Here is a 27,424-nt window from a genome sequence, read left to right as displayed (position 1 = left end):
ACGGCCTCATAATGTTGTGAAATGAGCTCCTATTGTTTTTTCTTCATTGTGACTGGGTCACCATAATTGCAGGGGTTACTGTCTTTATAAACAACAGAAAAATGTCCCCTATCATCATAGCTAATTTAGTTGCAGAAAAGAAAATAATAAAATCAAATATAATTTGATGACCTACAAATATTGTTGTAATGATAGCCATCAGATTGACACATTCGCTTAATCACCCTCATTTATCAAAGTTTCTGTGCTGCAAAAATGAGTTTTGTGCTACATTTCTGTATGAATAGAAGAGGGATTATAAAAGTTGACCTCTGTGATACTACAAGGAAAAACAAAACAAAGAGACACAATAAAGCAGCTAATTAGAGAACATACAGATGGAATGGCTAACAATAAAATAGTGCTGAGTCAGAGGGAAAATTATGGCACAAAATTAGGAAAATTACACGCGTCACAAAACCAAATTATCAAACAAGAAAAGACAGATCAAACTAAACTGGATGATACACAATGCCAGCTTAGGTAAACAGTTTGAGATAGATAAACATTGGTGATTGAAAAAGGTACAGAGCGGTGTTTTGATTTCGAAGTGGCTTTGTACATTTTTCCATGATGCAATTTGTTTTACAAAAGCTTTGTAGATAAATACCAAAGATTATCATAGAGTGTTGTATATTGTTATTGGCACTAACAAACCCAAAAGGGATATGTTAGGATTGAAATCAACAGAGCTTTTTGCACTGCATTAAAAGAAAGTTTTTATTTTTCTATGGCTAATTGAAAGGAATTAGCAAGTATAAAACCATATCGTCTGCATAAAGATGCATTTGACAATTATTAATGAGAACAGCCACACAGAAAGTTGAAAATAACCAGGATGTTCAAGGTAAGAGCATGTAAACTTATTGTATGTTGGCTAGCCTCCAGTGGGTTACTTACTGTAACTGGACTAGAGACCCACATAAGAGCAACAGGATAATTCTACGGAATCATGTTTTAATAGTAGACCAGAGCCTGTTTTGCACATGCACTGCAAACCTGAAATTATCTTGGCATAACCCTGAGGAGTTGTGTGTGAGCATGCAAATGTCTGAATCAGTTGTATTGTACTTTAAATTGAGTTTACCCTGCCAGCTCCAGAATACAAAGTCCGATGCAAAGTGTACTGTCTGAGCCCTGTGTGATCAGAGCAGGTAATTGTCAGGAGAATTTCAAGCAAGTGAGTGGTCACGTCGATGATATCTCTACCATGCAACTCACATTAAACCGAAAGAAAACAAACATCTGAGGAAGAAGAAGGGTCATTGACACAAAGACAGCAACAAAAATGTCCAACTGGAGAGATGATGAGATTTGAGAACTTCGAATCTGGGATAAAATTGCAAGACAAATTCAAGGACGGCAAGAGAAAGAGTTTATAACCCAATTACGAGCTGGCTACATGACCGCAATGTAATCAGCATCATGTCCTATCAGAATGTTTTTTGTAATGTAATAGACATTATTTATTTATATTATTTATCTAATCAATTATTTTCCACAATCTGCAGAAAGTCTGCAGACATGTCATCGGAATTCTGTGGGTACAGATTCCACGTGGGCCTGTTAATAAGGCATAAAAAATAGCGCAAGCTAAAGTTCACTTACCACTCAAGCACAAGATCTCAGTAAAATATCACACAATGTATTTGTCAGATCCTTTTATTAATGTGGGATACCATGTGTGACCCATTTTGCACCCACATGGACTTAAACCTTAAACAAATCTTGTATCTTCTATTTTCCATCAACTTTTTATGAAGTGTATAACATGTAGCATTTTTTTTAGATAATGTTTCTTAAAATCCTCCTGTCAATTATTAATACGAATTTCTAGGATTAATTGGTTTCCGTCAGCTACTTCAGGGGAGAGGAATGTGGGTCAGTGAATGTCTGAGTACAGTATGTTTAATGCATCTTAAACCACTAATGTGCATGGTAAGATGTAGTGAAGTACCCTGGGTACCTCAGCGAGCCATCATTTCCAAACCTGTCTGAGGTATACGTCCACAGCAGTGGAATATATGCACAGACACAAGTTGAGGTTAACATGGAAAAATGTTTCGTACGTACCTTCAAAGCCCCCCAGCTGGAAGAAAAGACTTACATGTTTATTTTTGAACGGGCCATTACATCTTTATTCAATATCCTTCCCTGTTCGGACAGCCAAGTTCTTAAATCCAGTGATTTCTCCATATGGTAATGGCCCGATTTCCCCCGTGGAATCAGACACATCTTGTTTAGATGTTTTTCATGTGAGGATTTAGGAAAGGAATTGGCAGAGATTTGGGTTCCAAAACATGGTGACTCCTCTATTTTCCAAGACTCACACTGAGATAATCCTATGTATCTCAAGTTATGTCTTGAACGTCATCCCTGGAAGCTTCAGGTTCAAAAGTTTCCAGTGATACAGAGATGAAGCATCAAAGCTATGGCCTTAAACACTTGTGTAGGACAGAAAAAAGGATCAGCAGCACAGTTTATTAGAAATGAACTGTGTTTTATCTGAAATCAAAGTTGTAATATGGTTTTCTTTCATATAACATACAGTTGATTGTGCAACTCTATCACCTTCTCGTAAAGAAAATACAAGAAATTCTCATCACACATAAAACAATCCCAGATCAAATTCCACCTACTAGCTTTTTCCAGATTGTTCATGTATACCACACAGCCTTCATCTGTGGATGTACTTTGCTCAGTTGTCATGTAAACGGATCTGATGATTAAAAGTGGCATATGGATGAAATCATATCAGCTGCTGGACTCACATACAAACAGTTCATCTCCTTGACAACTAAACAAACTTTATCAGCGGATGAAGTCCTGCAATAGATCAAATCACTGTGATGTAGTGCTAACAACACCAAATCCACAAACTTGTTTTTTAGTCTTTTTCAGCTGTGACAGTACCGTTTAAAGTTAGTTAAACACAGTGATCTGACCTGTCTGACATTTTTGCTTCATATTTTATGTGCTGTTTTGCATTGGTGGACTCCTTGATAATCTACTGGCGCGGAAGCTTAACAATGTACTGCTGTGGATGGGGATCACAGCAAAACATATTTTAGCCACCTTAAAAAACCCACCTAAAAAATCGATATCAGTTTAAGTGTACACTATATTTGTTGTATTTTCTCTGTTTTACCTTACACACAAAGTGATTGAGGCAGTGGTAGACCTCCAAGTCCTTTGTTCTGCAGGTAAAATTATTGTTTTGTGAATGGAGTCTGGTGGCTTTGAGATAAAGGCTTCAGTTCCCCATCATAAAGACCTTTCAGATAGCAAGGTAAAGAGAAAATATTGTATACATAGCGTACACTTAAACTGATATTCTTTTTTGAGGTTCGGCCTTTTTTAGATGGCAAGAAACTAAACAATTGAGGTACTATTGCTCAGCACCATCTCATTTTATGTATGTGACGCAGGGGTTCTATCCAGAAGGTATTGCAAACAAACATTGTGATTCGGCGTATGCAGTTGAAAGTTGAGAGAAAAGCTTATGTGTGCCTCAAGTTGAAGATATTGCCCCATATTTCCAAATCAAGATTTAATTTTTATGCTTACCAGGATAGAAAATGTTAATTTCCAGAGGTTTTCATAGGAAAGTGACATAGATCTTTTTTCTGGGAGTATATGACACATAAAGAAGATGCTATACACTACATTCAGAAACTTTATATACATACCTTGTATATAAAGTTAGTATGGCAGAAAACACTGAAAATGATCTGCACTATAGCTAACCTGCATGCTTCTATACATACTGTTTTCATCAGTATATATGTGCCCCACTGGAGCTATAGGACACCCAGTGGCAAGAGAGCAGTCAAGCGGGTCTCCACCAGACAGACACCTCTGCAGCCTTGTAGTAGGAAGCAAACCATCGGTCAGAGTGATTAACCTCTGCAATGGGCCAATCAGACTGCAGTTCAGGAGGCTAACGACTGCCAGGTGTGTAACAGCACGCGCTGGACCCTCTGCTGACTGGGTTGTCACCTTCGTGTATGGAGATGAAAGAAAACAAAGTAGGCTAAGCTTATCTGTGTCAGTCAAAAGATCAAAAGTGGCATATTTTTTAAAACCACTTCCATTTGAGTCTCAAGAAAGATTCTGTGCACATTATAGTGATCGTTCACACCATTTCAGTATTTTATTTCTGCCGTGTCCTTCAAAGAATCACTTGAACTTTGCACAGGGTAACATACATTCCATTAGACACATTGTTTTATGGGTTTTCCCCAAACCTCTCCGGAGAAAATTTTTCATTAAGTCACTGTATGACAGCAATATCCTCTGCTCAGAGTAACACAGTGTGTTGTGAAATGGGAAGTGTCAGATAAAAGTTAGACTGTGAACAGGCGACATGTTAGCAGATCTGAGGCCCCACGCCAATCCCAGCCCGCTCTGCTGTAATCCAACACATCTTTCCTCTGTGTGGGGAGACAAGGACACAATGTGGGGAGGACCAGCTCTAAGGGGTCCTCTCTGAACACTTCTAGGCTTGAAATGAAGTGCATTTCTACAAATAAGTAGGCTGATTGAAAGTTTGCTCAGGTTTTTAAGGGGCTTTCTAGGGAGAGAAGATGCTGAGCATGATGTGGCAGGTCTAACAGAACTCTTATCTGTTTAAATATTTTCACTCAAAGGTTTATTGTTGTAATATATATTCTAGATAAGTGATGGTATGTTTATACTAAATGCACAAGCTTGACATAAAAACCAATGGAAAGGTTTTTAAATAGAGTGTGAAGCCTTCATTACCAAGAACACTGTACATGTTTGAATGATGTTTGATAACGATGATTCTAAGATACAGTGTGATAAAATGTCAATCATTATAACCTAGTTTTACTTGGAAGCGCTCTCAGATAAACATATCACAGTCATCTGATTCCTCACCTGACCCGGCCCGCTGCAACTCATTTCCCACGTACACAGTTTGCAGCTGCAGTACTCCAGAGCATAGACTCATTAGGAAAACTGAAACTGAATCTGCATCAAAGCTTGAAGGCGTCAGTTTCACCTAAATCACACACATAAAAAAAAAAATCTCACTTACCCTCTGTGGTGTTTTGTCATGCAAATAGTTTGGGTTTTATTTACACAAGTTTTGATGTATTGCCATTGGAGACATTTGCAGTCACCCCTAATACAATAATGTGGAATTTCTTTTGTGGTGCTAAACATATTTGGATAATTACCTTTGAAAAATCAAAAGCATTATGTCTTTCCAGAAACAATAGGCATTTTTAAGAGCAAACAGTTCTCGGGACTCCCTGAGAGGAACTGCCCACTGGGGAGCTCCTCCCAGAACTACATACCTTGAAGGGCTCTTTTTCTGTTTGCTTTAACGCCGCCAATAGGAACGCTAAAATGACATACTTAAAGCCAGAAACTCAAGCAAGTCCAATAGCCTACGATATAGCACTAAAGATTACCATGACCTGGATGACTGATAATCTTCACCAACATCCATTCCCTTATGAGCTGTTGTTTCTGTTTTGTTTTGCCTGTTGGTGTCATGGCCAACAAGCTTTTAAAAATGGCAGTTGCCAGTGCTGCATTGCCAGTGTGTTACCAATCATTGTACACTGACATTGCTCATGGTTTCTTTGTGCTAGGAGAGTACCTACTCTGAAATAGGAGTTATAAGAGTTATAGCTCTTACTGCAGCTTTTGGACATATTTGTGGAGACAGTGTCTAGGCTTCAAGGTGGGTGTTTCTCATGGCAGCAGTTGGCTGTCATCTGAGGGACAAAGTTGCTAGGAGATGCACTGATCATTTCTGTGGTGTACTACTTACTGGAACACATTATACAACCCACAAATGTTGCTCATATCGTTGGTTATTTACTGTTCAACATTCAACCACTGAGATGACCCCACGTTTCCACTATAAAAATGGGAGCTAGCAAGCTAGGCTAACTAGCTTCCTCTTGGCAAATTGAAGCTAGTTAGCCTTTCATGCATTATAACTGATTCTGTAACTAGACGTTACTTTTCCCTCATGTCATTTCAACACCTGCTGAGTGCCGCTGTCAAGCTCCTGATCACTGAGTGTTGTGTTCAGCTGGGGCTGGCTTGTGTATGCTGTCTTTGTTTTATGAGTCCAGTAAACCTAAAAGTTTAAGTTGACTCAGGTTGTGTCGAAAGCTTGGGGCATCAGTAGCTTACTCCGTTTATGACTTGGCTTGAGAGCCGGAGGGTCGCAGGTTTAAGTCCTCATATGGACCAAGTATAGATTGTGGCCTGGCAGCTGGAGAGGTACCAGTTCATCTCTTGGGCACTACACTGCCAAGGTGCCTTGAAGGCATTGAGCCCCCACACTGTTGCGGGAGCACCATTCATGGCTGACCCTGCACTACCCCGTTGTTGCATGTGTGTGCTGTGTGTGTGTCAGCCTGTGAATTGTGAAAAAAATGCCAAAGTCAATACTCTGAAAAAGAAGCTAAACGCTTGACGAGATACCACCTAGGTTAAATGGAATTTTTTGGGGAATTTGGGCGACCTGACCCTAAAGATGACATGCACTGTTTCTACTTTGACTTTTTAAATATGTGGAAATATCGTAAACAAGCCAGCATCCCCATTGGATATTAGAAGAGTTAGATGGCAGAACACCAACCTCCGTCCCGAGAGGTGTCATTGAGTAGAACCAATTCCCATCACAGCTCAATATTTTGGTTTCTAATGAGCCTTGACCAATCACATTACTAAGTTACTTAAAAGGAACAATCAGATTAGTATGCGTTGCCTGTGAAGTTCCCGATCTGGCTGAGCAGATGCCTGTCCCCTGACACATTTCAGCATGATTTACTAGACGCCATCTTTGTCAATCTCTAAGTCTCCCTGCCTTTCCCTCTCTCATTCTTACAAGCAGGCTTCAGGAAAAAGCACATCTTCCTCTTGAGTTCATTACTTGGCCCATCTTTACATTACCCCACTTATCATTTGAGAGCATAATGTATCCTGACAGGAAAAACTGCAGATGTCAGTTGAGTTGGGGATTGTTGGTGTGGTAAATATGTAGCACAGCCGGTAAACACAGCCGCAGACTATTTAAAGCAGCTTGTCAAAGTGTCATGCTGAAAATCCCTCTTGATGATGTGCCTTGGCCATCGGTCAGCGCAGCAGAGATCATAAGAGCTTTTGGAAAATGAAGAGCAAATGTGCAGCAAAGTCTGTTCTTTATCAGAGTGGTAGCAGACCTCATCCTTGACATTGCACGTTTTATTCCTCAGAATCAGGAATTAGTCGATAGGAGTCATGCTGCCCGTAAGTGAGGCAGTGTGCTGCGGTGTGAATTTACTCTGAACTGGAAAGCATCTCCAGAGACATCTGTTGCCTCCAAGACACTGAATAATACTGCAGCATGTGTCACAGATGACGTACTGTTCACATACACACACAGGAAGCTGCACATTTACACGCACACCCAAGTGTTTATAATATCCTCACAGGACCTTATCTAAACTTGCCATATTCAGTGGTCATTTGGTGCCACTGATTAGACACATGACTCACCCTTACATGTAGGATTACACGTCCTGGTTTAGTAGCTCAGTGAATTCCCCAGGGTGACCCGCAGTCACACTTTTTACTCTGCTGTACAAATCAGCCATTTACACAGCTGTCCAAATACAGAAGTCTTTCACGTTAAATGACTTTCTTTCCTGGGGAGTCTACGAGTCTCTTTCTTTGAGCTATTCAAGCTGCTGCCTCAGAGCTATAAGCCTCACAAAGGCTGGAGGTGCATACGGGAGTGTTCAACATCTCTCCAAAACATAAAATATTTTGTATTCGTTACTTTCTCATCGGAAAACCCGAACTGGGTGCAAGGTTCACTACACGCCCATGGTCCCCTGTTGTCAAGAAATGAACTCAGGAAATTGCTTTCACTGAAGAGGGAACGATACTTAATAACAGAGACTTCATTGGCTTGGTGCTGCGCTGCTGCTCTTTGGATGTGCAATCTCTTCTGTTGGGAGAGAGTGAGATGGAGAGAGCGTGAGAGAAACAAAGACATGAAGGGAAATAAGGCAAGTGTATGATGCAGCAGGTTAGGGAATGGCAGAGCTGTCAAAGGATGAAGGACTTGTCAGATCCGCATGCGGCAGTTCCCATTCACACCAAGAGTGAGTTCACAGGGGGACACACCCTGAAGAAGTCTGCTTCCAAGTTGCATATTAATTTTCAATTTGTGTGGTGAGCGCAGTGTGTGTGAAGGAATTCAGCATGGGGGTGATGGCTTATTAGTCCCATAGACGTGCTGTTTGTTAGGATAATCCTCAGAGTGAAAAGATGGCAAGAAATTCAATAGGATATATCTCATCCCCTCTTACATGGGTTGGATAATTGCCAGATGATGCTCTGTGGCTGTTTACTGTAGCATAACTCAGTTTTCTCAGTATGAATAAACAATAGCTATCTGTAGCACATGTTTAATCTGTGATATAAATTAGTTGTTGTAAAGTAGTGATACATCTTAAGGGAATAGTTTGTATCTTTCTTATTGTAAGTAGAGATGCAGAGAACATCTACACGTGCCCAGAAAATGATGCACTTTGTGAAATGTGCACAGTAGTGACTTTTTGGAGTAGAAGAGGAACTGGGTAGCATAACCGGAACAGACAAAGGCATCAGTGCCACATGCAGACACTTAAACGTTAGTAACAAACAGTCCAAAAAAGGTATCATTTTAGTGTAGGTCTTGTGGCACTCCTTTCTCCAACTCTTACTAACATTTCCACCATTCCTTTACTGAAGCATAATGCACCCAGATTTGTACATATTCCATGTAGTTAAAAGGCTGCAATCACGTGACCATTGCAGTGACTGGAGTAAACAAGAAAGCAGTCTCGAGCAGTCTTGTAAGGAGGTATGGTTGGGGGTGGTGGATGGGTCATAAAAATGCAGACGTTCCTCTAGGACTTTCCCCAAGACACACAGGTTCGGAACCATGTGAACTCTGAGTGAACCTTTAGTCATTTACAGGTACATTCTTACCATGTTTCTTTTCCTAAACCTAACCAGAGTAACTTTATTTGCCTAAACCTAACCTTGATAACTTGAAATTAATTACACGACTGCACGTTAAGTCATGTAATTCGTAATTTGTAGGATATACGAACCATTCTGTAAGAATATGTTGAACCTCTCCCAAGTTTTCATAATGAGACTTATCCCTGAGCGAGACTTGGTCACAGTATCAAACAGACCAGCAAAAGTTAAAGAAAAATGTTGAATTTCTCTGAAGGGTCTCAGACACTTAATGACAGTCTGAGTCTGTCAGTGTCAAAAACGAGCACTTTCAATGGAAGTAAATTGACAGTGTATAATTGCCCTAATCGGTCACATTGCAGTCTGTTTAGCTGCTGTGGCTGCAGTGCTCTCTCAATACTGGACCCATGCCAAAAACTGTTGACTCCATTAACCACTTGGACAAAAATCCAGGTTGAAAAACACTGAAGTTTCCCCTATAATTTGGTAATCAATAAAAATGTGCTCATGAAGCAATGATAAATTCCCAGTAGCAGCTCAGTATGATGCACCAGCCTATAGATACACCACTGTATACTGTATGAGGGGACACATTTGTTTTACATTCAGCATATTGTAGGTTGTGCATAGTGTATTCTACAATTATTGCATGCCTGTATCTTTCAGACATGCTTAAACTATAAATGTACTGGCAGCAAAAAAGCAGTTGTATATGTATGGTTTCATGAAAGGAATGTAACATCATGAAAAGAGGGGGAACAGTGGGAGCTGTGTACTTACACAAAAGAAGACCAGGTACTTACACAAAAGAAGACCAGGTACTTACACAAAAGAAGACCAGACAAGGAGAACTATTGCTTGCTCTGATATCAAAGACTTAGGTGTGCCCTACCTGCCCAGCTATGGATGGATGACAGGTTAAACAGGTCCTAGGTATTACCTTTTTTTACTGTGTTTAGCTGTTACAGGTTTATATTTGTGGTGTAAATTAACATACTGTGGACCTGCTGATGGAAATGTGGTTCCCAGACATTCCTTACACTACGTGCTCTCTACTCTCTCTCCTACTTTCCATCTGTAATTCTTTCATATACTCTCTTTTTCTTTCATTCTTTATTTTAACACCCTTTTAATGTTGATCCAGGTGTTCTCAATGTCCTCAATCACAACAAAAATAAATATCTCTCGGGAGACATTTTTGCAGCCTGTTATGTCTTCTTGCTGTCTTTATTGCTTACACTGCTCACTTCACCATACTCCTCTCCCCCCCCATGTGTTTTCATGTCCTGACTCCTTCCTCTTCCTCCTCCTCATGTCTTCCAGGCTGTTCCTGAAAAGCCACAGTGGGACTGCAGGCAGACAGAGCAGTCTCGTAATCCACGGAGCAGACTTCAGCACCAAGGACATGGACAATGACAACTGCATGTGCAAGTGTGCCCTCATGCTCACTGGCGGTAAGTGCAGCCTAATGGTGCATTACAGTGAGGATAATCATAGAGTCATGGCAGAGCAGGAGCACTATATCACCATTACCTCCTGGTGTCACTGCAACAAGTAAACCAAATCAAAGTTTAACCACAACATTGTTTGTTTTACTGTGATGGACTTTTACGACAGTTTAAAGCTGCTTTAATTTATTTTTGGCCACTAGGGGGCAGCACAACAAGCTGTAAACAGAACATTGACATATTATTACCTAATATAGTCCACAAACATGTTAGCAAGCATTTGCTTGTCTACACATTCAACAGGCACAGAGAAACAGTAGCATTAATTTGGCCTGACTCTTGCCACCTCACTCTACTTTTTGATCTTTTTTTTTTGGTCCCTACTCACACACATCACAAAAGACTACCAGAAATGCAATAAATAAGGACATAATTTTATGTACAGGAGCCAGAAATTAACATCTGCCAACTGCCAAATGTGGTAGATTTTCCATTTGGCAAGTAAATCTCTGAGGGCTATCTGCCATATGGGTGGGCGAGTGTTTGTATCAAAATAATCATCTTATAAAAACTACACTGAGTCTCTATGGCGTTTAGCTGTCATCTACAGGCACACTGCTTCAGTCCTGTGAGTTAGAGTTTGACACTCACACAGGTAAAGGGACTTCATGGTGCATTCTTTTGCTCCTTCTAAACTCTCAAATTCACATTGTATGTCAAAGTGTGTGGGCGTCAACCATAGAGCATTTGAAGTAATGGACGTAGCTACTGTAACCGCAAGTGTCACCTTATGCCTCAAGTTTGGCATTTTGGCCGTCACCCCCTTGGTTTTCTGGAGCCAGAAGTTTGGAGCCAGAGCCTTAATAAAATTTAAATGAGTTAGTTAAATAAAAATTCCACCCATGTACAGTTGTCATGAATGTTCAAATTAGCTATAGAGCACCCAGACTGTTTTTTGTAGCAGGCTGTCAACATGTTTATTTCTGCTGCAAAGTCATGTGAATGGCTACTGAGTAGCAGGTGGCACTTTGTATGGTAGTCTTGGACACCAGTGCAGCTATACAAGTGCAGGTCCATTTACCATTTGCCGTTTTCTCTGTTGAAGAAGTTTAGCTAGTCAGAAATTTGTTTAAAACCTGTCTGGGCGTCTACAGTAAGTTCTTAAGTTTCTTGCCCACCACACTTCCTCTCAGCAATGTCTTCTTGCTCTCAGTTCTCAGCAATTAACCTGGGGAGTAAAATGTCATTATTACCAATAGAAGTCATGGGTAAAATTACATAAAAAATGCCCAAGATGTAATGATATGTCTCTATGGCACCAGTGAGACAGTATAGAATTGCTTTTACGAGAAAACAATGGCATGACATAACCATTCCAAAAAGCAATTATGTTTGATTGGCTTTATGACCAACCCCACAATTTTCATTGCCCAGTCATTAGTTCAGGTCATTATGATCACAACCTGCAACATGCAATGGGCTTACATGGCCACATCTATCTGCACCTATTAGGCTTTATGCTGCATCCCCTCCCAGTTGCGCTGTGGTTGGAAACAAGCACATTGTAAAAATCCCTGGGCGCGGCACCAAGTGTCAGAGAGATTTAAAATGACTCTGCTTCTCCTGCTGTGTAAGTGGAGCCCAGTGACCCTTGCTGTCACCTTATGGCAGCTCTATTGCTGTGGAGTCCTGACCTGGTACTAATCAAGCATTTCTAAGTGCAGATTTAAGATCAGCATTACCTCTTAGGTCATTGTGAACGCAGTGGGTTAAAGGGAACTGGCATCTGATCACTAATCAACACCCCTACTCTGCTTGATTCATAGCCTGCCCACAGCCAGCCACAAAGGAGAGGCATGACAACATGTAGCCTGAGTCAAAGCTGGTCCAAACCCAGCACTGTGCTACAGTATATACTGTATATCATTTGATTTATTCCTTACATTTATAAGAGCAGGGCTGACACCAAATGATGTAAGTGTCTGGAATATACAAGAGGAAAATACCTCTCGGCTACATTTATGAGGACAACTGCAACATGCTGTGTTAAGAATACGTAGGAGGACACACATACTGTAATGTATATATTCACCCAACACCATAACATACAGTAGGGATACAGCACTGACAGGAGGAGGTAGGGGGAATCCCTCTATCATGAGAACAAACTGCACTTGCATAGACTTTTCCCACTGGTTTTACAAGTCAGTAAAAATCTCTTGCCTGGAAACAGAGAGGATCCTGATCATAAATCCCAGAGGATTGCTGCCGTGCATACTGAATGTTTATGTGTGTGATGGCGGTTGTGTGGTCTGCGGTTTATCAACAGGTGAGGGGTGGCGAGTAGGAGACATTCACTGTAGTCTGCTTTATTGCTCCTCAAGAGGAAAAAAACACTGTCTCAATAAAAGGACGCAGCAGGTTGCACAACACACACTTTGTGATATATCACCAACCCCCACAACGTATCAACTGAAGGACATTACCAGCAGCTTTTCTACTTTTACTATCAACTGTCTTTTTATTCAGACTGTGGCTGGTGCTGCATTTTTTTTCTCCCCATTGAGGGAAGCTAAAACAAGACGACTCAAATGTCAAAATCAATTGGACGGGACATTACACAAAACTTGTGTTGCTAGCTTCCTTGTACAAAGTCTGTGTAATGTCCGTTTGAGCCTGTGTGTGAATGGTCCAGGTAACTGTCTGGAGAATACACAGCATGCAGTGGGCATGTTCATGATGTTTTTATCATGCAACTAGTGCAAAGCCAAAAAAATAGAAACATCAGAGGGTAAACGAAGAAGGGTGACAAAAATGTCTAACTTGAGAGATGACAGGAAATGTAAACTTCCGTCAGTAAGTGATGACCCCAACACTGTCACGCAGATTCAAGGAACAGCAAGAGACTTTGTTGTTTATGACCTAATTAAGAGCTGGCGACGTAAACACAACACTGCAATTTCCCCAGCATGCTTTTTGCATCGTGTTGTGCATCCTGAACGCTTCACCCAAAGGTCAGTGCTCGCCTAAACCAAAGGAGTATTTCCTTTTGATAAGAATGCATCTGACACAGACAATGTCCTGTTGTGTGCCATGTCTTAAAGGGCAACTACGGAAAATGTCCAGACCTGATTCTGTGGAAACTGTCTGGAATTGATATGAGAAAACCTCTATAGATAGCCACAATCCAAATTTGTGTCCAATATTTACTTTCCTTTAAGCTCTCTTTCTCTCTACCAACTCTTGATGGAAGTATATGTCTCATTAGCTGCTAAATGATCCACTATGTTCATGAGCTAGTCCCTAACTTTGTCTGATGTTTAATTCTGAATGGGTAGCGTACAGTGGATTGGTATCCCTGTGGCCAGAGGCATTATGTTTTGGGGTTTTTCATGCATCCATTCGTCTTCACATACCATTCTCGTCAACATATTCTCACTCCGACATCGTCACATATTGACGTTTGGTCATGGACTTTCCACGTTCACATATGACCAAGGTACCCTGGATGCATTGGTTGTGGATCTTCTGGGACACCATGTCAGGTTCTCTTCTTTCAGGATACACCTCCGTTTTCACAGGAAGTTTACCGTTTACATACAGTTTTTTTCTAAATAAATACACGACTTTGGTACAACACCACGAATTGATGTTTTTTTTCCTTCAACAACAAACACACATGGTTAGGTTTAAGCAACAAAAGCAAGTGGTTAAATTTAGGAAAAAAGAACAGGGTTTGGCTTTAGAATCTTACGGGACACAAACACCACTCTCTCCGGTGAAAGTCGGAGTTTGTTTGACCCATCCACCCACCCCATTCGGACTTTCACGGCCTAAACTTTCATTCTTGTCCCACTATGTTTCCCCTGATGTTGCTGGGGGCCGTTCAACTACAACGGCAACCAGCCACGTGTCATGCTGATGTTAAAGGACGCCTTTTTTGTTGGTTTCTGATGCGACAAGTCACTGCCCAAGCACCGGATTTCGACAACTTCGGAGTGAGACCGTGCTCTACTTGTGAAAGCGATATCTCAAGAATGCTTTAAGGGAATTTCTTCAAATTTGCCAGAAACATCAACTTGGACTTTGGGATGAACTGATTAAATTTTAGAGGTCACAAGTCAAAGGTCAAGGTCACTGTGACCATCTCATTCTCGCGAATGCTATATCTCAAGAGCACCTTGAGGGAATTTCTTCAACTTTGGCACAAACATCCACTTGAACTGATTAGATTTTGATGGTCAAAGGTCAAGGTCACTGTGACCTCTCAGAACATGCTTTTGGTCAATCTATTGTTAACATATAAATATTGACTGCAGCAGCTTTAACCTCTCACAACTTTGGTCCATCTAAAAAGATGTCAGGTGCAGTGCCTCCTCTGAAAATGCTTTAGGATTGTACATATATATATATATATATATATATATATATATATATATATATATATATACAGTACAGGCCAAAAGTTTGGACACACCTTCTCATTCAATGCATTTTCTTTATTTTCATGAATATTTACATTGTAGATTCTCACTGAAGGCATCAAAACTATGAATGAACACATGTGGAGTTATGTACTTAACAAAAAAAGGTGAAATAACTGAAAACATGTTTTATATTCTAGTTTCTTCAAAATAGCCACCCTTTGCTCTGATTACTGCTTTGCACACTCTTGGCATTCTCTCAATGAGCTTCAAGAGGTAGTCACCTGAAATGGTTTTCCAACAGTCTTGAAGGAGTTCCCAGAGGTGTTTAGCACTTGTTGGCCCCTTTGCCTTCACTCTGCGGTCCAGCTCACCCCAAACCATCTCGATTGGGTTCAGGTCCGGTGACTGTGGAGGCCAGGTCATCTGCCGCAGCACTCCATCACTCTCCTTCTTGGTCAAATAGCCCTTACACAGCCTGGAGGTGTGTTTGGGGTCATTGTCCTGTTGAAAAATAAATGATCGTCCAACTAAACGCAAACTGGATGGGATGGCATGTCGCTGCAGGATGCTGTGGTAGCCATGCTGGTTCAGTGTGCCTTCAATTTTGAATAAATCCCCAACAGTGTCACCAGCAAAACACCCCCACACCATCACACCTCCTCCTCCATGCTTCACAGTGGGAACCAGGCATGTGGAATCCATCCGTTCACCTTTTCTGCGTCTCACAAAGACACGGCGGTTGGAACCAAACCATCTCAAATTTGGACTCATCAGACCAAAGCACAGATTTCCACTGGTCTAATGTCCATTCCTTGTGTTTCTTGGCCCAAACAAATCTCTTCTGCTTGTTGCCTCTCCTTAGCAGTGGTTTCCTAGCAGCTATTTGACCATGAAGGCCTGATTGGCGCAGTCTCCTCTTAACAGTTGTTCTAGAGATGGGTCTGCTGCTAGAACTCTGTTTGGCATTCATCTGGTCTCTGATCTGAGCTGCTGTTAACTTGCGATTTCTGAGGCTGGTGACTCGGATGAACTTATCCTCAGAAGCAGAGGTGACTCTTGGTCTTCCTTTCCTGGGTCGGTCCTCATGTGTGCCAGTTTCGTTGTAGCGCTTGATGGTTTTTGCGACTCCACTTGGGGACACATTTAAAGTTTTTGCAATTTTCCGGACTGACTGACCTTCATTTCTTAAAGTAATGATGGCCACTCATTTTTCTTTAGTTAGCTGATTGGTTCTTGCCATAATATGAATTTTAACAGTTGTCCAATAGGGCTGTCGGCTGTGTATTAACCTGACTTCTGCACAACACAACTGATGGTCCCAACCCCATTGATAAAGCAAGAAATTCCACTAATTAACCCTGATAAGGCACACCTGTGAAGTGGAAACCATTTCAGGTGACTACCTCTTGAAGCTCATGGAGAGAATGCCAAGAGTGTGCAAAGCAGTAATCAGAGCAAAGGGTGGCTATTTTGAAGAAACTAGAATATAAAACATGTTTTCAGTTATTTCACCTTTTTTTGTTAAGTACATAACTCCACATGTGTTCATTCATAGTTTTGATGCCTTCAGTGAGAATCTACAATGTAAATAGTCATGAAAATAAAGAAAATGCATTGAATGAGAAGGTGTGTCCAAACTTTTGGCCTGTACTGTATATATATATATATCTATATATATATATATATATATATATATATATATATATATATACATAAATATATCATATTTGTTTCCCATTGGCGCCAACATTCTGCATTAAATGGGAGCTGTAGAAACGTAAGGAAGTGTCCACCAGTTACTTCCATACTATGTTGTGTACGTGTCTTATGATGACGCGGCAATCAGTGTGAAATTTATATGTGTGCGATCCATGCCAGCAACAAGGGCAGAGCATTGCTCCTGATTACTGATAGGTCTTGTTAAATGTCAGACTGTAGGCTGCAGTTCAGGTTTGACAGGAGGGAGGAGCAGAGCTACCATTTGTCACTGTGTGACTGACACATGCCATGCCTTGCATATGTTCCACATCTGACTGTATCAGTGAGGACGTGCTCACGAGTTCAGATTTAAGACCTAGATGACAGATTACAGGGATGGAATGGACCTTACCTTCAGTAAATCTGTCTGCTGAAATATGAAATACTCATGATAAAAATAATAACACTTTATTTGTGACCTTTCATACGTACACACAATTTCAAAGGTGTCATCAAATCCAATCGTCAAACAATAAAATGGGGTAGAAAAATAGAAATAAAATTTAGAATAAGATTAAATAAAAATAAACTTTATGTAAGGTTTAATAAAAGTAAACACAGACAGCTTGAAAGCTCCATTAAAAAGATGAGTCTTAACTGCTTCAGTGACCTACAGCAGGGGGTAGCAGTGTAGAGGGAGGAACAGTTGACTAAGTATGGAGGTGCTAAACCTTTCAGAAGCTTGTGAACAAGTAATTTATTTTTAAAGTCCATTCTAAAAGAGCTAAGAAGCCAGTGTGTGTCTTACGTTCTAAAATAATAACATCCTCTAAGTCCTAGCATATTTACCATTTCTTTAGGTACCACATTTACTTCAGGGAAAGTATGAAATGTGTCACCTCGGGAGTAGAATAAAAGTTTCCCATGCCATTCTCTACTCTGAGCTCCTGCTGGAGCTCGTGCACATGCACTCTTTGCTTTAAATAGAAAGAGGTACCGAAAATGTTCAGCAGCAGGTACTGGCATGCCAGTGAACCCAGTGACAGTAACACATTGAGCAGATAGCAGTGTAATGGTGTCTGGACCATTGCCATGGCCCTGTGGGAGAGGCCATGGGAAACCTTCAACCTTCTCAGAGGACAAAACTTATGATTGAGGTGACTTTATCAACACCATGAACAGACAACAACGCTGACATACAAGTTGGAGCGTCTTTAGCTCCTGTGCTGTGAAGTACTGTATTTCCAAGTCAAATGGAAAATTTGAGTAGTGTACAATTACAAGAGGGATTAATATCAAATCTTTTGCATTTGATTGGACTGCAAAGAAGGGGGCAAGCTTAGAGTATAGCGCAATATGGAGCTACAGCAGAGTCCGCTACTGAGTAGACTATTGGCTCCACACACACCTTCCTCACTTTGGGCACATTCAGTATAAAATTAGTGTGTACCGTTCTGCTTCAGTTTCTGGGTTCCTGTTGGCTTACAACGTACAAATTTATTGCTTATGTGTTTGATCAGACTGTGTGATCTTACTCTGTATTTTATGTACAATATAATATTTATTTTTCCTTATCTCTCTTCAGGTTGGTGGTTTGATGCTTGTGGCCCGTCCAACCTTAACGGTATGTACTTCACCCAAGGACAACACGTAGGGAAGTTGAATGGTATCAAGTGGCACTACTTCAAGGGCCCCAGCTACTCGCTACGAGCCACGGTCATGATGATCCGCCCCCTGGACTTCTCCTAGTCTGTTGAACTTTTAACTTTCAAACGGCTATGTAGCAGATTAGAGGGACGCTTCCCAGTTTATCCTCTTGTTTCATCTCACTTCGCTGGCCATGGGAGTCATCCAATGAATCTTTTTTTATTCAACCTGGTTCCTTCCCGGAGCAACAGCTATTCCTGTGCTGCTGTTGCATTGTAACCTTTTCCCTCAATGAACTGAAAAGCAGCCACGAGGAGGAAGAAAGGCACTCCTGAACTGATTCCTGTTCACAGGCAGATTCACAAACGTGACATTATTCAGGAATAAATGCGCCCAGGTGTGTTATCTGACACCTGGAATCTGTGCACATTTTGAGCGCACTATAATGTCAGCTTGTATGATGATGCAAGCACAATCTCAAACCATGATTTTCCAATTTCCTGGGGACCTGTGTTGTAATAATATGGAGGACTTGAACTCTTTTGAATGGAAAGCAGCTATTGCAGAGCAGCACTGACTCTTAAACTGCAGGACCGAACTGATCTGGAACGCTCTGAGGAGACAAATGAGAGACGTTGCTTTTTTTATTAAAATGTTGCTCACAGAACGCAGCCCATACATTTTTTTTAAAATGTATTATATATTGTGTTTTTTAGTATTATTTTTGTTATCCCAACTGTATCCAAAGTGAGATGAAATTAACTTTTTTTTACTGTACAGTGTACTTTCTGTTTGCATTATGTATAAAACAGGCTCAGCTGTAAGGTTGCTTTGAAATTCTAGCGATGAGTTGGTAATAGTTACAAGGGTCGTTTGCAGTACTTACTGGCTATTACACACTCGCTGTCTTGACAGTGTGATTATTTTTAGAGTTCAAGATGTGAGGTTATTATTGGATTAGATTTTGGACTGGGATCCATTTGCCTTTTGTTATTGGCTGAGAAAAGACCTGTACCTGCCAAGGTCCAGATTGTGAGTGATTACTTTACCTCTGCTGAATATGAAAACAAGGACATTAATACAGATGCATGTAATTAGTGATATATAACAATTACAGCTGTGTGCACACGGGGGAATGGATTGCACATTTGCATATACAAGTAATGCTTCATTTAAAAAACACACAAAAGTACACAATATATCCAGTAATGATGACATACCACATCATGATGCTTCCACATTTAAGCCCCAGTCAGACAGACAGTGTTTGAGCAAGCCATGGGTGGCTGTTTGTGATGGTTTCCAATGAGAGTGAAGCTCTATGTGCATTGTGTTTTTGCAGGAGACTTAATTTGAAAACGCTTGAACCTTCCAATCAGATGAATTGAGAGGCCAGCCTTCTGTGATGGCGATGACAACAAGTGGTAGCTAAAGTTAGCTCACTTTTATCGTAACCCTTCAAGGCAAGCTGCAAGACATACCTGAACAAACTGTAGCCTCAACTACTTTCTCACCTTTTACCAACTGTAATTAGGCTCGATGATTGACAACAGATTGTCATCGCCAGTGGGACCGTCGTCCAGGTGAAGCTCCTGGACCAGCTGGTGGTGCTCCCTGTAATTTCTTCTCTTTCTGAGGGTTTCATATACCTACACGGATCTCTGTTGCCCTGTGTCCAGTCCCCAGTTGGCCCCCACCTGTTCATTTTTATGCCTCCATGCTGCCAATAGCCTCGGCTGGAGGCATTAGGTTTTTGGGTTGTTAATCTGGCTGTACGCACATCCATCCGTCTCCTTCTTGCGAACGCAATATCTCAAGAATGCCTTGAGGGAATTTCATAAAATTTGACACAAACGTCCACCTGAACTCAGCAATGAGGTGATTAGAATTTGCTTGTTGCAGGTCAAAGGTCAAGGTCACTGTGGCTTCATAAAACATGTTTTTGGCCATAATTCAAGAATTCATAGTCTAATTATAACAAAATTCCACAGAAATGTCTAATATGATATGATGATTAAGTTGAGACATTATAAATCCAGAAGGTCAAAGGTCAAACTTACTGTGACATCACCATGTTCTGCAAAAACACTTTTCTGGCCATTACTCAATGTCATGTCTCAGGAACAGAAGGCAAGATATTTGGTCAGATACTGAATTGGTGACCCTAATCTTGGGTGCCCATCTTGAAACTGATGTACAGATCTTGTGTGAAACAGCCATGTTTTCATAGACATGGATGTGAATTGTTACAGCAACTTTACTGGTACGTGGAGGCATGCCACTACAAGGTGGTAATTCTAGTTTATGCAGATTTTAGGGTACAGATCTGTGAGTTTACTTCGGTTAAACTGAGGACAGGTTATTCATTGGTTGCCTAGCAAGAATTAGAAATAGCTGCAAACACACTTCAACAAAAAACGCATTGCGATTCGTCTCACTCTGTCTGATCGGGGCCTTACAAAGATGTAAATGCTTATATTAAGCTGGTGTCCCACGTGTACAAAACTCCCAAAGAATGAGGTCAAAGTTCGTATTACTGAATCTTATTTCAAACTGAAAGGGACATTTATGAAAAGAACCCTTAAGCCTAACCTCTTACCTTAAGACAAAGAGCAGATCATTAACACAAGTCACTTCCAAAATGTTTTTCACAGACATCAACATGACACAGCCTCAGAATCCAGCCAGTTTCTGTTTCTCATCAATGTAGTTTTGGAAAAAAACAAAAGCAGCTGGAGTTGGATTTGAAGCATGAAATTAATGATTCCACCAGTGATCCGTGTGAACACATATTTCATAACTTCCAGCCTTGTAACAACAGAATCTACTGTGGAGTATTTACTAAAGGTACATGTGGCGAGAAGATAAAGTATCTGGAACTTGTAAAACTGCAATTGACATGTTTATTAGCATACTAAAATTGTATAATTTAATGTGTGTGTACGCAAAGCAGCTTTCCTGAGGAAAGCTGTTCTTTTTGCTGTTTTTACTCTGCCAGAAGTACAATGGTGTTTTGAAGTTGAGCATAAAACATAGAAGTTAAGATAATAACCCTGGAGAAATGTGCCTTTGATAACTCTGCTTTTACCTCATTAAATTCCAGATTTGCAGATTTATTTAAACATCTTTTTGTAACATGTGGTCAGTGTTGTGTTGCTAGATTAAATAAAAGAGCATGTGATGCACTAATGTTTTCAATCTGCGTTTAGGCTGCACTTTTTGTGCCAAATTGATGTGATGATAGACATAGGTTTAAAAAAAGTCGCCCTTCATTACATCTTTCTTTAAGCAGACATGCTTTAACTAAAAAAAAGAAAGCTTCCTTTCATGATAATATCTTCACCATCAGTTTAAATCTCCTGATACAAATGCTGCACTGTATGTCATGCAAAGCAAGCTTATTGCACCGAAAGACATGAGATAAATCACATAGATAGACAGGCATGCTTTCTTCCTCCTTTTTCAGAACCAAACCAGATGGTTCAAACATTAGACTCCCTCTCTGCCCAGGCAGTGAAGTGCCTATTGTCTCGAGTGGTGACTCGCTTGCTTGCTCACTAGTGGCAATGACAGATTGCCAAAGTGTCAAACGACGCTGTCGGGACCTGTAGTGTCTCCTCATAGTTGACATTCCTGGGCCTAATCAGAGGTTAAACAAATTACTGCAGCCTGCAAACCACCACGTGTCCTTCAGCGCCTGCACTGACCCGACACCCTCGCTGGAATGTGTTCTTATAGAGAGTCTGCAGCAACGGAGTGTGAAGAGAGTCCGCACACGCTGGCACACACCTATGAGGGTCTGAAGCTTTGTCCTTTGTTGGTATAAGGACAGGAGGTACCAAGAACCACTTCCAAACTGGGGGGAAGTTTTGTCTCTAGTGGACATTCAGGGTGTCAAAGCAAAGTGGTGTTTCACGTGTCATTCCCACATACGCACACACACACACACACTCCAGCAGCTCCTTACATCCACAGCCAGGCTGCTCAACTGAAAGTGGATCCTTTCCTGTTAACTGAGGAAGAGCTGGCGAGGCGATGGGACTCCCCAAGGGTCTGAGCTGCATGCAGACAGACAGCGTTGGATGTCAACCAAATCAGATATGACAGAGTACAGTACCTGCAGTATGAGCACTTGGGGCCATTGAATCCCCCAAAGAGACCACCTGCTCACATGGAAATGAATAAAAACATTGAAGATGTGTAGAGAGGAAGTGGAAGTAAAAATAGAACATCTGTCTGATTGTTCATTCTAGTATTATTAATCAAGTGCAAATAGATTTGCACCAGCAAAAAATATAACTATATTACAACTGAGATTGTTAGACTTAAGCTGAGAACTCTGAAAAAAATGATCCACCGTGGTGGCTAGAGAACACCACAGGATGAAGAGTGGAGTGAACTTTTACAGCTAATGACATAATTCTATTTCATCATGTAGCCCTGGTGTAGAATTAAGGGATTAAAATGTAAAAGTAAATTAGTTTTAAACAAAATTAAATGTAACAAGTTAGGCAAGGATTCATTCACTGCTAAAAAAAATATCAGAGGCAAATATTTAAGGTGAACTTAAATTTTAAAAAAAAAACAGAGTACACCTTTAATGTGAACTTGTGTTTTTGTGTCAGTAGTAGCAGAGTTTTTTGACATCATTGCCAGTTTAACCTGATATCTACAATAAACTAGGCATTGCAGTTATGTCAAAGGTGTGAAAAAAGTTCTGCACAGAAACCTGTTGAGTCTGAGCCAGAGGCAGCTGCTGTTTTTGTGGCTCATGAAAACTCTGTAAGCTACAGTCAAGGCGAACAAAAGTCTGTGACTGGGTAACTGCCAGCCACTTCTTGTTTTAAATTAAAAGTCCTTGTTTCAAATTAAAAGCCCCTTAGCATCACATATACTGTACAGTCCAGCTATATACTAGGTTTTGACTTTGTATAGTTGAAGGAATACTTCATCCACAGATGTGGACCTATGTATAAATTACTCGCTCTGTGTCATGTTGAATTCAAGAAGTCTTTGCTTTTCTTGCAATAGTTTTGCTGTTATTAAATGTATAAAATTTTCTCAGTTTTTGGATTATTCGTTCACTGTGGAGGCATGTGAGGGAAAAAAAACAGTTTTTTTCCCGAATTCAGTGTAACGGGGTGAGTATTTGATATACAGATGATCATTTTGTAGGTGAAGTATTCCTTTGAGTGACATTGTTACATCCACCATTTTGTCACATCTGTGACCAAACAAATACTCACAGGCATCTTTCATCATGCTGTTTTTTAGACTGCTTTATTTAGTTTTTTTGGAGCAGTGTTACACTTAGCAAGCTAGCCATTACACTAGCTGCATGTCTGAAGCCAATGTGTTGCTAAACGTGCAAATGCTGCGTGTCAAAAAGTATGCCCCTATTATTTTCAATGTTCAACCCCATAACAGCAGCGGCTAGATGCACGTCAGCCCCTGGACGCATCGCCCGTGTCACTTCATGCCACTGTCCTTTTCCACTCGCTCTCTGCTTATCATACCAGCTCCCATAGCAGCTCCTTTTCTCTGCTCCTGTGGCAGCTTGACTCCTCTCCTCACTGCTGATGCATAAAGAGAACTCTGTAGCTGTTGCTGTATCTCGTGTGTGATGGAGACTGGATGAGGACAGGCTCGTTGTTGAGGTTGAAAAATATCTCGAGCTAAATGACTCACAATCTTGTCATTACAAAGACAATGGCCAAAAAGATATTGCTTGGTGGGTCATAGCTCAACAACTCATATTAAGGGTGTCCATGTATGATTTTAAGCTAATGCATAGTTGGAGGAAGAACAGATCTTTCAGTGAAAGCAATAATAACTTTGCGTGGTCATCTGTTGACAAGCTGCAGTGTGACGCGTCAGTGTGTTTTCAGATTAAGACTAAAGTTGGCCTAATTAACTGGGCTAATTGCTTTATACTTTACTTTTTAAACTTCTTTTTAGTCATTTTAAAGAAGGCTGCCACGCTCTTTGTATTCGGTTCACTTGCCAATGAACAGCTCCACGAACATAATTCAGTCAGAGTAGCTAATAATGGTGGGTCTACACAACTAGCAGTCAGGTTAACTATCTTCATATATAGTGCATGATCAGAATAACTTGAGGTTTTTCTTCACATTTAGCTAATGTGAATTCAGCATTACAACCTGCTTTTGAATCCAGTTTTCTTGTTATTGTATTTCTTGTCAATTGTATCTCATCTTTATCTGATTAGTTCCACTTTCACTGGATTTGTTTTTTTGGATTGTGTTTTCAGTTTTACAATTGCCTCCAGAAAAGACCCAATGCCAAGTTCTTCAGACTTTACTGGAAGTGTGTTCAGCTGCATAGTTGCACAGCATTGTGAGCAAGGAAGAAAGACCCATGTTTTGGCTGTGTGTGACAGTGACATCATTTTGCCTGTGTTTGAATTAACGGCTGGGTCTTAAACGTTTTCATGTTGCAAGGCAATCATCAACCCCAGCAAAGAAATTATCTGTTAAACCACGTAAGTGGCACAGAATCAACCACCAATGAAGCAAACATTCTAAAAGCTTAAAAAGGCACTGGGGGAATAAACTCAGGAAATCATTCGATGCAAGTCACCCTGAAATCATTATACTAAAGCGGACATCAGTAAGTGCAACTCTAAATCATCCTCTTTTTACTGCAGTATAATCCCAAACCAAATGTGTGGGTTTTACAGAACTGTTGACATTCTGTGTTTGTTAAATACTGAAACAATCATAGTTTTTCCTCACATGTACAGAGCGTTGTATCAAACTGAGACAATATTCATGGCAAATTAATGTATTTTAGGGATTTACAAATCTTGAGCAACAAGTTGTCTGATTTCTGATTTCTCAAGACGACCAAAGGCCAACTTTTATAAGCAGGTTTCTTCACTTTTATAACAAGAATACTTGCCATTTGCACATATTAGTTATTGATATATATCCTATCCAACTGAAGGAAGAAAAGCCACTTTGGATTGAACAATGCTGGTTTGAAACTCCTGTGGTTTAGCAACATAAATAGAGTAGAATAAGAATGTAAACAGCAGTTTAGGTGAGGGACTCCCTCATATAGAAAAACTCAAAAGTATCTGGATATGATTGATGGCCTGTGGGAGTGAGAATGACACTTGGTGTATACAGAGGGTGTGAAGCAGAGAAATGCTGCAGGTCCCGGCAGGAGCCACTCAAACTGATAATATGAAGGCTTCTTAGCTGGATGAAAGGAGCATTAAAGAATCTTTCTCATTCGGATGTTGGTAGGGGCCAAATCAGCTTATATGGATGACTTTAAATCACATTAAGACATCCTGGGAAGTTGAAGCTAAAGAGCATTTGCTTGCTTGTTTAATTCATAAAATGAAGTGTTGTTTTTATGTGTCCATTCCTGTGACATGTTGGATAATTATGGGAAACCGGTATGGACGTCAAAGTATGATAAGTTGGATAAAGAAACAGTGGAAGAATGAATGTGTCGGACCTGTTTTGGGCTTTTGATTTCAGAGCTCAGTGTTGGTATCGTTATAGAAGTTGATGTAACGAGTGAGAAGTGTGTGGCCAATTATTGCTCCAGAGGCTTCTGCGGTCACAAGTAATGAAGTGTGATTGCCGACTCACACGATGCAAGCCAAAAGCAACATGTTTTTATAAGATCTCTGGTAACAAGACCATGTCTCAAAACAAATAGGCCAGATGTTTTACTAACAGATTCAATATCGCTAAAATGCAGTGGATCCAGCATGCAAATCACTAAGTCGTCCTAATTTTCTGATAACCATTTTACCGCCATCAGCAAAACTATGATGCATGATGTTTCTAATTGAGTGAGTCTTCAGAATATCTTTCTTGTTTGCAGGCACACCTCAAAGAAAGAGCAGAGCAAAGCACCCTTAATGAAAGGATTATTGTGGGCTAACTACTCATGTAATTCCCAAAGAAGCACAAGTACAAAAATTACCTGGATGATCAGCATACTTCTGCACTGTTGTGACCCATAGCGCAGCTGCTATGGTTTAGCACTCCACTAACTTGAATGTGGACAAAATGATTCAATCGAGCTACTCATGTAAACTTTCTAAATGTTATTGGACCGAATGGATCAAATTCTGATAGTGAAATGATTCACTTCGTGGGGGTTTTGGCACTTAAAAAAATGCACTTACTGATTTACAGACTGCTCTTTGAACATGTAAGTCAATGGGAAAAGTCTTTCAGCCACGTAACATGTACAGATGTAATTACACTGTTTGGCCACTACGAAAATTGTCTTCAAAGCCAGAAACACTTCTTGAGGGCCTGATTATGCCATATGGGATGGGTGCACCATCTTGTGAGGTACTTGCTTTCTTACCTCTGTTACCAAAGTGTATACACTCAGTCCGAAAACAAGATAGTCTGCAATGTCTGGGTTTGTAAGTGGATGTAGTGCATTAGGGTCTGTATTCCAGGCTTGGGCTGCCAAGTCAAATAGTTTAACATGGCTAGCTTGTCCAAATACTGCTGGTAGACCACTGTAGCAGGCACAGATGACTCTCACAAGATGGCACCCTGTCCAAACAGATTTAACATGTGACCATAGATTTCAATAATGCCTGGATACTGGATGGCAAAACGGTGCCTATTCATCTCAGTTGAGTTGCTTGCCTGGAGAGTACACCAAAAAATGTTTCTAGCTTCTGGGTTTACTTCAGCGGTATGTGGCCCACTGAATATGCGCAGTAGTGTTTCTCCTGCTGGCTCCGCCTGTGAGTTCCCGCTCAGCTCATAGACTTTACATTGTGATGTTGTTATGGATTTTTAAATCGTTTATCTGCGTTTGGGGAAAGTTTTACAAATATAAAACCTCCATGGACCGAAACTTCATAATAGAAAGAGTCTTAATTGACCCCGTTTGCAATTTGAGGTATCCTGTCAACAGTTTTACAGACAATGTCTTTTATAATGGTGTTCCTTGTGGCCTGGCCTGACATCAGCTTCACATTCTCTACTCAAACTAAAAGAAATGGTAACTTATGATATGCACAAATTACATTCTACTTAGACTAGCAGCTGAATAAACTCAGCACATAATAAAAGTTACTTGTAGCATGTCTGCTAGCTAGCTACTTTGCCAGTATTTTCCATTATATGACCAATACAGCACTGTGAAATGCAT

The 27,424-nt window shown here is 40.5% G+C and overlaps 1 protein-coding gene across 1 annotated transcript in view; it reads left to right on the top strand.

Moving 5' to 3' along the window:
- angpt1 (angiopoietin 1) overlaps positions 1–21,460 on the top strand; it is a 74,858-nt gene extending 53,398 nt beyond the window's left edge. The window contains exons 8-9 of the mRNA XM_033637920.2: positions 10,366–10,496; positions 18,201–21,460. Of these exons, the coding sequence (XP_033493811.1) occupies positions 10,366–10,496; positions 18,201–18,364 (295 nt within the window). The 3' untranslated portion in view covers positions 18,365–21,460. The remainder of the gene's footprint in view (positions 1–10,365; positions 10,497–18,200) is intronic.
- The last annotated feature ends 5,964 nt before the right edge of the window (positions 21,461–27,424 follow it).

This window comes from Epinephelus lanceolatus, chromosome 16 (assembly GCF_041903045.1).
Source record: "Epinephelus lanceolatus isolate andai-2023 chromosome 16, ASM4190304v1, whole genome shotgun sequence".
Classification (NCBI taxonomy): domain Eukaryota; kingdom Metazoa; phylum Chordata; class Actinopteri; order Perciformes; family Serranidae; genus Epinephelus; species Epinephelus lanceolatus.
The sequence above is the reverse complement of the archived record's forward strand: the minus strand, read 5'-3'. Positions and strand labels throughout refer to the sequence as shown.